Source organism: Megalobrama amblycephala, linkage group LG11, assembly GCF_018812025.1.
Source record: "Megalobrama amblycephala isolate DHTTF-2021 linkage group LG11, ASM1881202v1, whole genome shotgun sequence".
Taxonomy (NCBI): Eukaryota; Metazoa; Chordata; class Actinopteri; order Cypriniformes; family Xenocyprididae; genus Megalobrama; species Megalobrama amblycephala.
This window is the reverse complement of record NC_063054.1, coordinates 17,818,081-17,836,935: the sequence shown is the minus strand read 5'-3', so window position 1 is coordinate 17,836,935 and position 18,855 is coordinate 17,818,081. Positions and strand designations below refer to the sequence as shown.

Genomic DNA, 18,855 nt, shown 5'->3' with positions numbered 1-18,855 from the left:
AAAAAACAAACATGAGCTTTTGGACACATCCGATGAGATGGACAGGTCACATTCTCCAAACAAAAAAACAACTTTTACTAAACACACTTAATACATCAGGGCACAAAAGACCACCACAAGCTAATTTCTTGCTTCTTTTCTTTAGATGGAAAAAGAGCAGACTGTGAAATTGTCAGTTAGGCAGACACAGTTCATGATAATAGAGTCTATCATGTTGGGTGCACTCTGGGGATAAAGGGATTAAGAGGGAAAGTGGGTAAAAGCAGGGGAAGGGGAGATGGGAGGGGATGGATAATCACTCAGAGGACCTCTACACACTGTACAGATACACTGTTGGAAATGTAATTGCCAACAGAGCAGACAAAAGCGCCCAGCAGGCGACAAAGCAATACAAAAATAGAGATGAAAGATCTCGTGATAAGGCAAAAATAGAAATGTTTATCTTTCCCACCTTTATTCTGCGTTCATATTATTATGAGATTGTATATTGGGGTTTTGTTCTTTGAGTGCATTTGTAGAGAGTGAAAAATTAATTGCATGTCAGTCTAATCCTCAATAGTGGCAAACAGCTTGACTCAGCAGAACCATCATTGATAGACAGGGTTTATTTTATTATCTCCAGCAGATCCTACTTCTGTTTAACTCGTTTAATTGAGCTTAAGTACTGCAAAATCCACTGACACAGTTAGCTGATTTCATCTGATCATTTAATTACATGTTTAAGCAGCGAGATTGTATTAAAAAGACATGAAAAGAAGAAAAATTTATTTTTATACTCCTCCAATGTTTAATGCATAATCTATTGATCATAAATCAAATGTTCTCCTGTCAAAGAATTACATTACACTGAATGTCAAGGTACAGTAAGTGAGGACTGGAATCTCAATAGTAGTGATTGATGTTATTCTGCTAGAGCATGACTCTTATGACTAAGTATGAATTCAATCAGACTATCTGGGTGTACCTGAAGTTTGGAGAGCTCTAGTCTCTTGGCAGGCAGATCATGGAGGCGAGCGCTGCTCTCCTGTACACTGACCTCTGTCCTGTTCAGCCAGTCTTGCAAAGGCTCCACACTTGCCTCAAAGTCCTGCATCTGAGACTGTAAGACCTGAGAGAATATATTCTCATTAAATGTACCTCAGGCTGTATATGGATTTTTACTCATTAAAAAAAAAAAAAAAAAAAAAAAAAAAAAAAAAAAACTTGCCTCGTTAGGATACTTTATGTAAAGTGAACAGGAAAAAATAAAATAAAATAAAATAAAATAAAATAAAATAAAATAAAATAAAATAAAATAAAATAAAATAATAAAAAATGTGTAGAGACATTACATTTAATTTACAAAGACATTTTATTTCTTTAAAATAAAAAAAATGTGTGTAGACATTTTTATTAAATTATATTTAAATTACATTGACATTTTATTTTAAAAAACTTGTCTCACACACCTGTTAAAGTACAATGTTAAACACTAGCCATGTAGTACTAAAATAAAATAAAATAATTAAAAAAAATAAAATAACTTAAAAAATAAAATAATTAAAAAAAAAAAATAATTTAAAAAAATAAAAAAAAAAATAAAAAATGTGCAGACATTTTTACTTATTAAAAAACTATTAGGATACAGTGTTAAACACTAGCCATGTCAGTGAATGGGATATTAATAAAATAAAATAAAATAAAATAAAATAAAATAAAATAAAATAAAATAAAATGTGTAGAGACATTACATTTAATTTACACAGACATTTTATTTCTTTAAAATAAAAAAATGTGCAGAGACATTTTTATTAAATTATATTTAAATTACATTGACATTTTATTTAAAAAAAAACTTGTCTCACACACCTGTTAAAGTACAATGTTAAACACTAGCCATGTAGTACTAAAATAAAATAAAATAATTAAAAAAAATAAAATAACTTAAAAAATAAAATAATTTAAAAAAATTAAAAAATAAAAAATGTGCAGAGACTTTTTACTTATTAAAAAACTCATGCCTATTAGGATACAGTGTTAAACACTAACCATGTCAGTGAACGGGATATTAATAAAATAAAATAAAATGAAATTTAAAGATGTTTTTATTAAAAAAACACTGTAACCACTTTAACACTGTATCCATCCATGTGTGACACAAGCGATGTAGTATTTTTAATGTGAAGTGAATAGAATATTAAAATAATTTTAAATAAATAAAATAGTAATATGCAGAGACGTCTTAAAAAATTCACTCATCTCTACCTGCAAGGCCGTCTCTCTTCTCTGTAAGCTGTCCACCAGGCTCTTCCAGTCATCTTTGGCTGCATTTGCTTTGGTCCTGATCGCTTCCACTCTGTCAGCAGCCATCACGCTACTAAGCTGCTCTCCATACGTCAGGACAGCGCTTAATCTGGCCTGGCCCTGTTCCTTGTCACTCATGAACTCCTGTGGTGCAGAATGAGCAAGACGTCAGCCGCACAGACACAAGTGGACTATCACAGAGCAGAGGGCAGCAAGTGCAATGAGTCACGTCCAGACATTGACAGGCACCCAGCAGGGATCTCCCACCATCTGTGAGGCGTACACAGCCCCTCTTTTTGCCGTCTTTCTCCACTCAAACGGTACAGATGCAATTATGTATGACCCAAAGCATGTCTGCCACTGTGTTGGTGGTTCAGGGCAGTAAGCCATGCGGAAACATTGTTCCACATTTGAAATTTATTTGATGGTAAATAAAAAATGAGCAGTGTTGTTTCCATCTTTCTATTCTCAGTAACCCTGTTCCACTTCTTTCTTCATATCTCTTCCTTTTTATTGTACATGTTACAGCTATGCTACATCTTGTCCCACTCAGAATCTGTGCTGATCTTTGCCTTGCTCTCTGCTGATTATGGGGAAAAATCTGCAGTATTCTGTGGAATGAATTTATGTATGGTGACAAATGTTAAACAGAGCTTGAACTGGTTTCGCTTCAAGACCCCAGATTTTTCATTGGACATAAAGCAGCGACCCAATACAATGTCAAAATTAGCGTACAATTGAATATTAATGGTTTCATGCTCTCACCAGCTAACAATTTCCTGCACAAACCACACAATGTTCAACACAAATCATTGCAAGTGAACATGTATTTAAAGTAATCTAGTCTGTCATGTAATCTGTCCATGTTGGCATCTGCCTAATATGAAAGTAGTCACAATACTGGCATTTCTAACTTTGATATGACACCTTAAAAAGTATCGAAATTCGATAACATTTTCAATACCACAGGGAAAAATTACTGCATTTATTGTTAAATAGATATTCATGAAGCAGTGTTTCGAAATTGCCCATCACTAGATACTGTTGAATAAAGTCGTTATTTTGTTTTTTTGGTGCACAAAAAGTATTCTTGTCGCTTAACATTAAGGTTGAACCACTGTAGTCACATGAACTGTTTTAAATGTGTCTTTTGTACCTTTCTGGGCATTGAAAGTGTCAATGGAGGCCTCACTGAGTCATCAGATTTTATCAAAAATATCTTAAATTGTGTTCCGAAGATGAACGAAGGTCTTACGGGTGTGGAACAACTTAAGGGTGAGTAATTAATTACAGAATTTTCATTTTTGGGTGAATTAACCATTTAAAGGCTGTCAACCTGTTTATTTGGTAACGTAACTATTGTATGCATGGTTATATGGTTCATTTTTATTTTATTTTTGCATTATTTTTTTTCTCGGGTAAAAAATAGGTAATCAGAACAGACCTGCGACCCATTTTTGAGTCAGAACTGAGCAGTCGAGAACCACTTGCAATTACACTATTATTGGACGACAGAAATAGAAAGCCAAAATATTTAATAAATGAACACACAAGGGGCAGGAAATTTGAGATATTTTAGATAAAATTTTATGAGGGATGTTCAAATTCTGCAAATAATCTGCAGATTTACATCCACGTCTAGCCATGTCTCTTTCATCACAGCTATACATCATTACTGTGCAGTTTCTATGTGCTCTCACAGGTTTTCCACTGTGCTAATTGAAGTCATAAATAGCCCAGTCTGGCACATCCTTGGCTGAATGGTGGCCTCATAAACTGGCCCATGGGACATGAGAATGAGCTATCACTTTATCAAATTCTGGCTACTCTTACATGACAGGGATAGGGACAACCTGCTGTGCCCTGGCTATGGCTTTGTTCCAAGAATCCTGAATTTTGCCCAGGATGAGCCCTCCTGGACAGAGAGTACTGTCCACAACCATTAAACTCACCTGGATCCGTTGGAGAGCGACGGTGGCATCCTGGATGCTATGAGGGGAGTCAAAGCATTTTGCAGTGGAGATGTTGGCATTGACCATCCACTGTCGGAAGTCATGCAAAGAAGAACGGAAGCGTTGTTCCAGCAGTTTCTCCTTATTCTGACACTCCCGAGAGGCTCGCAGGCTCAGGCTAGAGGGAAAGATGCACACAGAGGTACAGTATTAGAAAAGGAAAGAGTAAAAAAGGGGGATGGGGGTTAAAATGGGTGAGAGCAGGGGGGCTGATAGCACAAGGTGCGCAGACATCTGTTTCAATGACAGGCTCTCTCAGAGGGAGAGTTTGGGGATCAGAAAGTGAAAACGCAGCAGAACCAGCACACACAAGAATACACTGGCATATCTGCACACAGATACACACTTACACACATGAATGCGGATGAGGTTAAAGTGGACAGTGGAGAGAAGATAAGCATGTTTTTTGCTGCTATACCTGAAAAGCATGCTAACGAGGCAATGCCTGCTGTCATGACAGGTGCTCTCAGCTGAAACGCTCACTTTAGATGCAGCGCTATGAGGTGCAATATATCACAACCCTTCATTCACCTCAGTGCACTGAATTTATATGTGTAAATGTAATCCATCAATTAAATACAACATGTGCGGAGGTACAAAATTTATTTATTTCCCTTTCTTTATTTCTTTAATTTATTTATAATTTATAAAGCCAATCTAACTAATGTCTTTACATTTTCAAAAAAATAAAAATTATTTTTTATTAATTTATTCCTTTATTTAGTAAATATATATATATATATATATATAATTTACTAAATAAAGAATTGATTTATTTTTGTATTAATTTACTTTTATTTATTATTATTAATTGCTGTACTCATTTATTTTACTTTTCTTATTTTTATTTTCACAACTAAAAACCAACCAATTAATTTATAATTTATATATTAAATAAATATTAAATAATAAATAAATACAAACAAACAAATAGTTATACTTTATTAATTTGTATAAATTATTATAAAATATTATATTATGTATACATTATCCTACATTATTTTCTTATATATTTATGGGAAGCTCTGTAAGAAACATCCATCTTCTACTTGTCTACAATGCCTAAACAAACGTTCATGGAATGGACAGCTAAACAAAACCAGACGGTGACCATTTAACCTCATGCATATGTGCTACTCACCTGTTGTGTAGCTTGATAAGAGCGCTGACTCTGTCCGTCTGCGGACCCAGATCACTGGAAAACCCACACAGCTCATTGAGCTGCGCCTTCAGCTTCTCCTCCATAACTTCAGCAGTCTGAAGCCCCTCCAGAACACCCTGATGGACACACACACAGCAAGGGTGAATGTCAAATGCACAGACAACCCTTCACACCTAAAATCTAATTTATCAAGCCTGATGCTTCTTCATGCACAGTTGCGCACACACATTTGAGCATTAACACACAGCTCTATTCAACTCCAAGACAAGGCTTCTTACAAAAGCATTTCTGTTCTTCAACGAGTCCAGGAAGCCTTCCCACTTCTCCGAACATGCCTGAGATTATACAGAGCCAAAGTGGTGCCTCTCTCTCTGTGCTTCCACCCTCCCCCTGACCCTCTCTTTAAAAACAAGAGGGAAATGCTTCCCTGACTTCCCTCTATAGAACACTTCCTCCTGCAATCTCTCTCCTCCTCTTCCTTCTCTCACTCCTCCCTGTCTTCAACTTCACAGACCGCGGTTCTCCCTCTCTTTCACACTCTTCAGTGGCTCTCATTCACTCCTCCCCGCCTTTGACATGTTCTCTCTTTTGCGTTCCCACTCTTTCTCTTTCCCTCCCTTTCACGTTCTCCCCGCCTCCTCTCCTCTCTCCCGCTCCCACTCCCGGTGGGAGTCAGCTGTCAGATGTTGAGGAGCTTGAGCCGCGCAAACGAGCGTGTAACATAAACAAGTCTGGACACCGGAAACATGAGATGAGAGAAAGTAAAAAAAGAAGAAAATATTGAGGGACTTGAGGAAAAAAGGAAGAAATAAAGGAGGAAAAATCTGCAATCCTTTTTCAATTATCTGAGCAGCAAGCAGCAGATGGAAGTATAAACAACCTCAGCAGCAGGAAAACATATTACGACTCACTGTAGTTTATGAGAAACTGCCAGACAGAGAGACAACAATACAAACAAGAAAGAGAAGGAAAAAGAAAGATGCTTTCTAAAAAAAACAAGATATTTTAAACTGGGGTCCGGGGACCCCCAGGATGCCGCAAGGGAGTTCTAGGGGGTCATGGAAAAGTTTAGAGAAAAACAGTGTAAAAAAAAAAAAAAAGAGGAAAAAATAAGTCTATTAAAACAAATAAATTAGTAAATAAATAATACATCTAGCAGTACTTTACTATAACAAATAGCAAATAATACAAGAAACTATACAGATTCCTTTTAAATTTTAGGAGGGGGGTCCCTAACATGAGGATGAACATATTTGGGTGGTTATTTAACCTTGTAAATGAGTGTGTTGCTTTAAGAATGATAAAATTCTTCACCAAACTGTGGCTTAGTTACATTGTTGACTTTCTAAACAGTACGTGTCTGTGTGAGAGCTTACATAATGTACATTGTAATTAAACAGCGTTTACCTTATACACTCCCCCTTCCCTCTTCATCTCTCTCCTCTACTCAATTACCTTGGCTACCGTCCATCCTTCCACCGCCGCAGCTCCGCTATTCCTCCGCTCGGCGCTGCTCAGTCCCTCGCTCCACTCCTTCAGCTGGCCCTCCAGCTTCTCCATTTCCCCCTCCAACTGCGCTGTCAGCCGTGTCTGCTCCCGCTCTGCCCCTGTCGCGGCGGCTACGGCCGTCTCGAGAGCGTCGCGAGCTCGAAGCGAAGCTCCCTCCCACTGGTGCAGCGCTCGAGCCAGTGCCGCCACCTCTCCATCCATCAGCTCGCAGCCCGCCGCTGCTGTATGCCTTCCGGCTCTCTCCGCGCTCAGCCGCACGCGCCGCAGCCGCTCGCGCCCCTCGCACGCGCCACGCTCCAGCAGCTCCTGAAGGAGGGAGGGAGGGAGAGAGTGAGAAGGAGAGAGGGAGGGTAAAGTTGCTACGGAAACTGCGGCATCAGTGGCTTGCTTGTTATCCAAGTATTGCCGCCGCCGCTCGTGATTCTCACGGCAGACTGTTCAGCGCGATAAAAACTCTCACATCGGATCAGATACTCGCGCTTCAGAGGATGAACGCTCCCCTCTCCCACCTCCCTCCTTTTTCATCAATCTAAATGACCATAATTTTCATACATATCTACTTGTTTACTTTTTTAGTCTAATTTTCTTGCAATTAGAAATTCATTCATTGATTCATTCGTTGATTCAATGATTCATTGATTCATTCGTTGATTCAATGATTCAGTGATTGACTGATTGATTGATTTTTTGATTCATTCATTCCACAATGATAATTAAATACATTATTAATAGTGGTATTAATACAGTAAATAAATAAATGTTAGTAAATAAAATTATAAATAATAAAATAAATAAAAATAAAATAGTAGTGCAGAGAGAAAATTGTAGTTGCAAAAAACAAACAAATGATAAATTAATTTAAAAAAAAACTGAAAAGCAAAACAGCTTTTCATGCAAAGTTATGCTTTAAAAAACAAAACAAAAAAAAACAATTATGTTCCGTGATAAACAGATGGCATTTTAAAGTGATTTAAAAAAAAAAGGTATGATCCCTAACAAATAAACCACAGCTTTAAAGGTAAAGGGATGGAAGCATTTATTTGAATATAATTTATTTAAAGTGCTGCTGTGTAGTCTTATTATCCTTTATCCCATCTACCACTCACTCATTCTCTCTGACTGCAATTGATTATCCAGGGAGAAACGTGCAAACAGCATAGAAATTTCCCACCAATTTTCGCCCATTCTCCCCCTTTCTTAACGCCTCTTATTGCTCTCTCAGTGCCTCTGGTACTTTTCTCTCATTTTCTTTCTCATCAAACACACACCAAGTGTTATGGAGATTTTCTCTCTCATCAAACACACAGACAAAGTGTTATGGAGATAAGCAGACGGTATAATGAGCTAATCAGCACAGAAATATTGCAGATCCATAAAGATATAAAATTTAAGCACCTGCATCCATTGATTTGGGTCCTGTGAGAGCATGTAGTACAGAAACACTGACCTTGGAAAGAAATGTACATGGTTCTCTTCCCCCGCTCACATACAGTTTAACAAATAAATGCTCCATTACTCTATTTTGGGCCATTTTGCATTGCAGCACTTTTTGTTGTTGTATTCCTCTTCACCTGAAAGTCTTTTTAGATAAAAGTTTGTGCTAACTGATCATTTAAATTGTAAATTGTGTACGTGTATAACGCTGTTGTATTCTGTGACGTGCTATGTTGACTGGCAGCTGTTGCAGTACAATTTCCCTCATGGGGTTAATAAAAAAACATATCTATTTATACACCCACACTCTTATAATCATATGTGCAGATGAAATGCAATTATGCATTCATATCATCAGTGTCTCACATAATTTGACATGCAGTCTCACACCATCTCATCTGCTTAAAAGAATGGATTTGTTCTTTTCATTTCACACCATTTACAATGAAAGATGATATTTGTAAATGAAAAAAAAAAAAAAAAAAATATGCAGGTTATCTGTATCATTTTCCACAGAGGCTGTCAAGAAACCCTTAGAGGGAAGACAAGCTTGATTACTGGAAATGGTACATCTAATTAATGTGTAAAAGCTTTAATAAATTATGAAACTGAATACAATTTAAATTTAAATTGCATGCTACTTTTAGACAGATGTGGACTTTATTAAACATAATATAAATTGAAATAATATAAGAAAAATAATACGTTTTGAAGTATGACATTCTATACTACATTTTTCAGTTTTAAAGATGAAGGTAAAAAAAAAAAGTCTCACTAACTTACTAATTCTTTAATATTGTTTAATAAGGCAATAATTTAATTTTCTTACCCGTACTTCAGTCAACTTCCGACTTAAGGTGGAAGAGTCACCAGATGGGTCAGAGCATTGCTGAAGTTCCTCCCCTACCACCATTAGCCAATCAGTGAGCTCCCTGATTGTTTCCATGTACTTCTTATGCTCGATTACAACGTCCTCTGACAGTCTGACTCTCTCCTAAATAAGATAAAATATAAATCACATTTAAATTTAAATATGATCACTCTCGTTCACTATTACACTACAACTACCAACTATACACTGACAATATTTCACCTCTGCTGCAGCTTTGACATCCTCAAAATGTGCCCTAAGGAGAACCATTTCTTCCTCCATAAAGACGGGGTCACCAGTGCGTTTGTGAAGTTCGGCCGCACTCTCCTCCAGATAGCACAGAGCTCCCTGGTGGTCTTCAACATCTGATGACAGCAAGCGCAGTCTCTCCAGTTGCTTTCGTTTCTCCCTGAGTCCAAGCTGGGGCTCAAGAGGACCCTTAACCTCCAGCCCTACTCCCTCCAGCCACCTCTGCAGCTGTGCACGAGACTCCACAAACAAATCCCACTGATTAACGGTCCACTCTAATCGGCTGAAACACAAAGCACAGAAAAGAGGCAGATATATTTTAGATCTTTATTTTTCTTTTACTTTTTTGTATGCAGTAGATGAGTATACAATAGATATAGAGTAGATGACAGACAGACAGACAGACAGACAGATAGATAGATAGATAGATAGATAGATAGATAGATAGATAGATAGATAGATAGATAGAGCGATCAACAGTCAGACAGACAGACAGACAGACAGAGATAGTCAGATAGACAGACAGACTTATCAACAGACAGATAGACAGATAGATAGATAGATAGATAGATAGATAGATAGATAGATAGATAGATAGACAGAGCAATCAACAGACAGACAGACAGACTGACAGATAGTCAGACAGACAGACAGACTGATCAGACAGACAGACAGACAGACAGACAAACAGATAGATAGATAGATAGATAGAGCGATCAACAGTCAGACAGACAGACAGACAGACAGACAGACAGATAGTCAGATAGACAGACAGACAGACAGATAGATAGATAGATAGATAGATAGTCAGACAGACAGATAGTCAGATAGACAGACAGACTTATCAACAGACAGATAGATAGATAGATAGATAGATAGATAGATAGATAGATAGATAGAGCGATCAACAGACAGACAGACAGACAGACAGACAGATAGATAGATAGATAGATAGTCAGACAGACAGATAAACAGACAGACTTATCAATAGACAGATAGATAGATAGACAGACAGACAGAGCAATCAACAGACAGACAGACAGACTGACAGATAGATAGTCAGATAGACAGACTGATCAGACAGACAGACAGACAAACAGATAGATAGATAGATAGATAGATAGATAGATAGATAGATAGATAGAGCGATCAACAGTCAGACAGACAGACAGACAGATAGATAGATAGATAGATAGATAGATAGATAGATAGATAGATAGATAGATAGATAGAGCGATCAACAGACAGACAGACAGACAGACAGAGATAGTCAGATAGACAGACAGACTTATCAACAGACAGATAGACAGATAGATAGATAGATAGATAGATAGATAGATAGATAGATAGATAGATAGATAGATAGATAGATAGACAGACAGAGCAATCAACAGACAGACAGACAGACTGATCAGACAGACAGACAGACAGACAAACAGATAGATAGATAGATAGATAGATAGATAGAGCGATCAACAGTCAGACAAACAGACTGACAGATAGATAGTCAGATAGACAGACTGATCAGACAGACAGACAGACAGACAAACAGATAGATAGATAGATAGATAGAGTGATCAACAGTCAGACAGACAGACAGATAGATAGATAGTCAGATAGACAGACAGAGAGATAGACAGACCGATCAACAGACAGACAGATAGATAGATAGATAGATAGATAGATAGATAGATAGATAGATAGATAGATAGATAGATAGATAGATAGATAGATACCCTTAAACAACAAACTCAATCATCAAACCATGACCATATTATTCAGCAGATAATTAGAACAAACAGCTCCATCATTACACCCTTGGTTGTTAATTGAAAGTGATAGAGCCAGATAATAACTTGGTTACCATAGCGATAATGAGTTTAATGTAATAAAAGCTCAGGTGGCTGGCACCTGCAGTCAAGCACACTTGCCAATTTAAAAACAGACCACTATGCTCCCACTCTTCTCTCTCTTGACCCAAAATACTTTAATGGTCCCAGTAATTATATTACTATTGGTGTTTCCATTGTCATGGTTCATTTTCATTCAAAGCCAAATATCAATTGACCTAAACTTCTGCAATGATAGTCATTTATAAGTTAAGCTTTTATAGCCAGGTCACTGAGATCATTAAATTTAACAGGTTACCTGTGGCAGCTCATAGCTCTCAGGAGCAGTGCCGCCCATGAGTCCTCAGCTTCCTGAAGCTTAGAGCAAATCACTCCTCGTTCCACTTCTCCACTGCTCTTGATGACCAGCTCTGCTTTCCCGGCTGCCATGTTGAGCTTTACCTCGCCCTCTCCCTTCATAAGCAGGATATCCTGGATAAGAGGAAACAAACACAAGTTACAGCTACTGCACAGATACAGAATAGCCATTCTAAAAATATTATTTCCCCCTGAACTGTATTAGGGAAATGTCAGTTGAATGTTACATACTGCATGGATGAAAATGGCCAAAAATAAAGAGGATTACAAGTGGCAGAAAAATACAGTTTGTAATTTTACAATTTGTATGATCTTATATAAAAAAACAGCACATGAATATCTGTGTGATTCTTCTTCAAAGATAAGTGTTCTAAATTTTCCCAGTTGTTGTTTTCTACGATTTTCCTGCATGTACCTGTGCTTGCTCGAGTTTCTCTTCCACCTCCTTTTTACACCCCTCCGTGTTCTCTAGTTTCTCTAACTTTCTCTCCACATCCTGCAGCCAGATTTCCACTGCCTTTAGCGCCTCCTCGAATGCCTGGTACTCCTGCAGTCTACGGAGTTGACTCCTGGCCCCTTGTAGCAAAGCCTCATGTTTTGAGAGCAACTCTGCTGCCACATTATTCCCTGATCTAGATCCTCTCTCTGTTATAGTGAGAGAGGACTGACACAGGCGTTCAAGAGATGCCCTGTGACAGAAAACATACAGCTAACTTACATTTAATCATGACTTACACTGTGAACATTCTCACATGCTGTTACACATGCTACCTCATAAACATGCAGACAGACTGTCCATATGTACCTCCTCATCAGCAGCTCTCTGTGGATTTCCTCCACTCTTCTCAGCTCTTCTGAGCAGTCGGGGGCTGCAGGCTGACTCTCACCCCACAGAGGAGCATCTGTCTTCAGTCTCACCTCCAGCTGTTGCAGCCAGTCGCTCAGCTCCACTACACGTGCTTCATACCTTTATAAGTTAAAATACACTGAATTTACCTTAATCTGACAGACTGGATTTAATTTCCATTCACAGTACAGTACATAGATGGTTAAATAGGACATTGTCCCACTATAACAATTCTACAATAAATTACTACATTATAGGCTACACCTAGAGTATTGTGATAGAGGTACACACAATTATGAACTGTAAACATCCTGCTGATGTTATGTATAAGGATCAGTCTTACTATGCAGTATATTTTCATGTTCCCATTAGGGTTGCAAAATTCTGGGATTTTTCAAACTTGGAAACTTTCCATGGGAATTAACAGGAATATTTGGGAACTAATGGGAATAAACCGGAAATTTGCAAAATTGCAGGATAGCCTATACCACAGAACGAAAAAGACATCTTGCAGCATAATCTTGGTTAAAACATCCACTTACTGCAGGGTTATTGAGGCAACGCCCCTGAACCTGCATTCATTTGACATTTTTAATGGACCTTTTATTTGGGGGGGGATGGGTATGTTTATTTTATTCAACATTCATGCTTTTTTGTTGTTCAGTGAAAGAATCAAACTCATAAATAAGACAAAAATGTTAAAAATGCCTGCTTAAGACCAAAGAAATATATATATATTTACGTTTGTATTATATTTGTGTAATTGTTGATACAATTTGTATAAATTACCCAAAATTTCCAAATAATTCCCTTTAATTCTCACAATTCCTGTAAAGTTTCCAACTTGGAATATTTCCAAAATTACTCAACTTCCGATGGAAAGTTACTGGAAAGTTTCCGGAAATTTTCCGCTCCTTTGCAACCCTTGTCCCCCTTGTACGTCTTAAAGGTGCCCTCGAATGAAAAATTGAATTTATCTTGGCATAGTTAAATAACAAGAGTTCAGTACATGGAAATGACATACAGTGAGTCTCAAACTCCATTGTTTCCTCCTTTTTATATAAATCTCATTTGTTTAAAAGACCTCTGAAGAACAGGCGAATCTCAACATAACACCGACTGTTACGTAACAGTCGGGGTGTACGCCCCCAATATTTGCATATGCCAGCCCACGTTTCCAACATTATAAAAGGCATTAGACAAGGGCAGCCAGTATTAACGTCTGGATGTGCACAACCAAATCATCAGACTAGGTAAGCAAGCAAGAACAATAGCGAAAAATGGCAGATGGAGCAATAATAACTGACATGATCCATGATAACATGATATTTTTAGTGATATTTGTAAACTGTCTTTCTAAATGTTTCGTTAGCATGTTGCTAATGTACTGTTAAATGTGGTTAAAGTTACCATCGGTTATTACTGTATTCACGGAGACAAGAGAGCCGTCGCTATTTTCATTTTTAAACACTTGCAGTCTGTATAATGCATAAACACAACTTCATTCTTTATAAATCTCTCCAACAGTGTAGCATTAGCCGTTAGCCACGGAGCACTATCAAACTCATTCAAAATCAGAAGTAAACAATATAACAGTATACAATACTCACATAATCCGACGCATTATGCCGAACACTTTGTAAAGATCGATTTTGAGGGTTATATTAGCTGTGTAAACTTTGTTAAGGCACTGTTCAAGGCAAGCGCGAGCTCTGTGGGCGTGGACCGTAGGATTTAAAGGGGCCGCAGCATAAAATCGGCGCGTTTATAATGATGCCCCAAAATAGGCAGTTAAAAAAATTAATTAAAAAAAAATCTATGGGGTATTTTGATCTGAAACTTCACAGACACATTCAGGGGACACCTTAGACTTATATTACATCTTTTAAAAACATAATCTAGGGCACCTTTAATATATTGCCTATAGCAGTCAATCTCAACCAGTGAATTCTCGACCAAACTTCCAGGGTGGGCCCCAATAAGTCTTCAAATTATTGAAATTTAGTTAACATAATCTTAATTAAAAAGACACTAAAAATAAAGATGTACAACATTAAACTGACATCATATTATTGAGTTCATTACAACAGAAGTACCAGAAGTATATTTTCATTTAAAGGAGGGCCTTTGATTTTTGTCTTGAGGGGCTTTCGCACCAAATAGTTCTTGGAACTTAGTTCTAGGAACTAGCCACTAGGATAGTTCTCCGAGAACTTACTTCTCCCCTGGGCTATGTTCCTGGTTGCATTCGCACTGGGAATAGAACTGTGAAGCTGCAGACAGCAGCGTCTACATGGCATTTACAAATGCTAAAAACCGATGGATGGAAAACGCCATGATCTGAGCTCTCGTGGGTTTCGTGATAACGGAAATCGAACGTAAACACATAATTTACGTGACTAAAAGAGCAAAAAGTGTGGCTAAGAGACGAAATCTCCTATGACAACTTTCAGTATTACATATCATCGAGGCGGAGAAAAGAACACAACCCTGCAGACAACAGGCAAATGTCGTTATCATTGTTTTCCATGTTCGTGAAGTAAATATGTTTACACGGCTTTTTAAAAATGCCAGGTTCCTGTGTTTGACATGCATTTGACCAATCAACGTACACTCCTACTCTGAAGTAGGAGCTAATTCAGTTCCCCCAAAAGGAGTTCCTAGAACTAAAATCGTTCCTAGTTCCTGCGGTGCGAGCACGGCAAAATCCGGGTAATTCAGCCAGTAGTTCTAGGAACTATGAAAAGGTTCCTCTGGTGCGAAAGCCCCTGGACAAAGGTTACAACAGAACCACTGATCTAAAAAATATTTAAAATATGGAAATCATATTTGTTAGTTCTCAACAAAATATCTTAATTAAGTGAACAGGGGGGAATTTATAATCACTTCACTACTTTGATTTGAGCAGATGTTACAGTTTCTTACCATTTGCACAGGTGGTACACACTTTTCCCCCCAATTACCATTGCTTTGTGAAATTTCACAGACGAAAGTCAGTGGGATTGGATGTGACAATTCAAATGATAAAGGAATAATGATGATAAAATAAACTATTCTGTCGACTAGCAAACAAACCAGTCCTAAATAACTGCTTTCCAATCATAATTTGATGATATTGAAGTTGTTCAATATTATCAATAACCGCATTGTTACGAAGTCTCTGCCCACACAGAGGTCACTGTCGAAAGATGCTTGTTATTGGTCAGTGCTGCAAATGTGTGTATTAAATTTCACCAAACTTGAACCCGACACAGTTCGCACAGGGAAACCGGAAATTCATCATGATAATTTCCACTACACTAGTCACTATGTGACTACACCTTTATTGTCCATCGTCTTAGGCTCCATTTTGTAGGACATGCTGTTTTTTGCCACTGTCTTGCCATTTTGTAAATGATCAATAAAGTTTTATAAGTGCCTGAGCTTAGATTGTAGGCTCGAAAGCACTACTTACCCATTTAATAGGGAGGCACTTTCTTCCAGGGATCGTATGCGATGTCTGCACTCCATAACAAATGTATCCAAAGCATACTGACAAGAGTCCAGTTGCTCCTGTATGCTTCCAGTCCCACTTTTAGTGAGATGCAACAGGAGTCTCTCTCCATCCTCACACACCTGGGCCAAGCGCTCCTCACCATCCATTACTTCTTCTACTGCAGTCTAATAATGAGGGGATAATTGAATTGTATTACACGAGGGACAGAATGAACCACTGTTATTAATAATGTTAAATGGCTCTTAATCCCAAACTTCAAATCCAGAATAATCCCCTATTAGATTGAGGTCTGAAATGGTTCTTTATTTTTTTTACTACTGATTAGTAGTAGCCTTATTGCTTTGCTCTGGTGCAATGTTTCATTACATGGCTGAGTCATTTGTCGTATGACGCTACCTTGAGTTTTTGTTGCTTGGATGAAATAGTGACAGCATCTCCTGTTTGCTCAAAGCAGTCCTCTATTCCAGCCCTCAACTCAGAGAGCCAACGGTGAAAAGCATGTGCTTTCTCTAGTAGAAGGAAAGACAGAGAGAGAATAAAAGTCCATAAGAAGAAATGTATGTGAGCTGTTGCTGCATGTGGCCAGATGGACTGTGTAGGTGTGTATGGAACAACTCTCTGTTGTCTTAGTAACCAGCCTTAACCAATTCCACCGGGAACTGTCATAATGTCAGTGGGAGAGGTAGCATCTGAGGCACAGGTGTGTGGCAGTCATGCTTTTAGGGAGTGCCGTGCAGAATCATTTCAAACAATCATAAATAAATAAAATATCTTTTATCAACTATTCATGAGCCACTTTAATGGTAGTGGCTTTAAAATCCCATCTATAGTCTTAGTTTACTCATAAAGCCGGGCACACATTTAACGATCGTAAGGCCGATTATGAATGTAAATTGATACTTATGATTGATCGCGCTCAAACGCGTCCAGTCAGAGCCAGTTGCGTTCAGTCTGTGATTACAGTCGGTGTTCAAATTCCATGTGTAAGTATATAAATTTGCCTTAGTCGCAGGAAACAATCGCGTGTAAGTTGAGCACAGTCTTAGAATGTTTTAGCTAGTCGCTAAATGTGTGCCCGGCTTAACTGACACTTACACTACTGTTCAAAAGTTTGTTTGTTTTTTTAAAGAAAGAAACTAATACTTTTATTCAAAAGTGCCTTTTATATTGTTCAAAAAATAAATGCTATTCTTTTGAATTTTCTATTTATTAACAAATCTTATATTCCACAAAAATACTAAGCAGCACAACTGTTTTCAACATTGATAATAATAATATTAAATGTTTCTTAAAAGTGCCAAAATAAGCATATTAGAATGATTTCTGATGGGTCACGTTACACTAAAGACTGGAGTAATGACTGCTGAAATAAATTGCATTTTAAAACATATTAAAATAAAAAACAGTTATTTTATATTATGGTAAAAAAATCTTACTGACTTTTGAAAGACAGTAAATAAATAAATAAATAAATAATATATATATATAGTATATATATATATATATATATATTAGTATATATAGTACTATGCAAAAGGCTTAGGCAGTATTTTCACCCCCAAAAAAGGGTTTTAAGCCAGTTATTTATATCTTTTGCTGTAGTGTGCAGTAGGAAATATCAGTTCACATTTCCAAACATTCATTTTGCCATTAATTGTAATAATCCAGTGAGATTTTTGAATACACAAGGAGTCTGACAACAGCCGGTGCTCCACACAGTGATCTGATCTCATCAAATCTGTCTGTGATTACATGAAGAAATTTATATTATATGAGATTATATTTGTGTGTATATATATATATATATATATATATATATATGTGTGTGTGTGTGTGTGTGTGTGTGTGTGTGTGTGTGTGTGTGTGTGTATTTAAATTCACTCACCATTGAAGCGCTGCAGAAGAGCATCCTGAAGTGACCCCAGGATCTGGCTGCGCCGTTGTGTCACTTCCTCATTCCTCTTGACCAGGCTGGAGACAGCATCACCCAACAGACTCAGGTGCTGAGTTGGGTACGCTCTACACAATGCTCTGAGAGACTCACTTGCAACATCCAGACTCACCTCCAACTGTCTCTGTGACTTCTCAACCTCCTAAAAGTCCAGGGTGGAATTTACAGGGTATTTAGTTTTTAAGTGAATGTTAAATGGTAGTAAAGTACTGGGCTGGATGCATTTCCATCAAGAAATTTCATCACAATATTTGGCTTGTGGAGTGTGTCCCTGATTGCACATGATTAGACAACATTTATACTTAGCCTACTTTGCAGAATCCTACCTCTATATTAAAGTCATATTCAGTCAATTCACTAACCTTGATCTTCACAAAATTCTCTGGGTCAGAGGATGTTGAAAACTCTGATAGTGAGCCCTCAGAGGTCTTCAGCTGCTCTGAAATCTGGGAAATTAGGTCTTGAAGTTGCTGCCTCTGGGAGCTGAAGTCTTTATACATGCCTCTGGTCTGTTCGTACACCTCTGAAGCATGAGAAATCTGCTTTCTCAGATCTGCAGCCATCACCTCAAAAGGCCAAAAACAAATACTAGGTTTTCCAGTCACCATAACTAGCGGTGTGTGTTTATTCTCTTTACATAGTAGTTAATAGAACATCACTTATCACAACAAATGTCACAACTACTGCTGATGATCACCTGCAGTTCAGTGTGTGTGTGCTGGGTTTTCATCAATTCCTGTAGCTCTGTCATCTTCTCTTGCAAGGTCTTCAGTTCGTCCTCCTTATTGTCTAACTCCAGCTGTACAAACACAGAAATGAATGGAATTACATATT

General features: G+C 37.6%; 1 protein-coding gene across 3 annotated transcripts in view; it reads right to left on the bottom strand.

The window, feature by feature from the left end:
- syne1a (spectrin repeat containing, nuclear envelope 1a) overlaps nucleotides 1–18,855 on the bottom strand; it is a 160,053-nt gene that overhangs the window by 69,307 nt on the left and 71,891 nt on the right. For all 3 annotated transcript variants that reach the window (XM_048206457.1, XM_048206455.1, XM_048206456.1), the window contains 15 exons: nucleotides 18,719–18,820; nucleotides 18,384–18,587; nucleotides 17,956–18,163; nucleotides 16,467–16,579; nucleotides 16,029–16,234; nucleotides 12,533–12,694; nucleotides 12,143–12,416; nucleotides 11,669–11,841; nucleotides 9,494–9,803; nucleotides 9,230–9,394; nucleotides 6,913–7,272; nucleotides 5,437–5,573; nucleotides 4,236–4,413; nucleotides 2,245–2,427; nucleotides 965–1,108 (listed from right to left, as the gene is read on the bottom strand). In XM_048206457.1, the coding sequence (XP_048062414.1) occupies nucleotides 965–1,108; nucleotides 2,245–2,427; nucleotides 4,236–4,413; nucleotides 5,437–5,573; nucleotides 6,913–7,272; nucleotides 9,230–9,394; nucleotides 9,494–9,803; nucleotides 11,669–11,841; nucleotides 12,143–12,416; nucleotides 12,533–12,694; nucleotides 16,029–16,234; nucleotides 16,467–16,579; nucleotides 17,956–18,163; nucleotides 18,384–18,587; nucleotides 18,719–18,820 (2,919 nt within the window). The remainder of the gene's footprint in view (nucleotides 1–964; nucleotides 1,109–2,244; nucleotides 2,428–4,235; nucleotides 4,414–5,436; nucleotides 5,574–6,912; nucleotides 7,273–9,229; nucleotides 9,395–9,493; nucleotides 9,804–11,668; nucleotides 11,842–12,142; nucleotides 12,417–12,532; nucleotides 12,695–16,028; nucleotides 16,235–16,466; nucleotides 16,580–17,955; nucleotides 18,164–18,383; nucleotides 18,588–18,718; nucleotides 18,821–18,855) is intronic.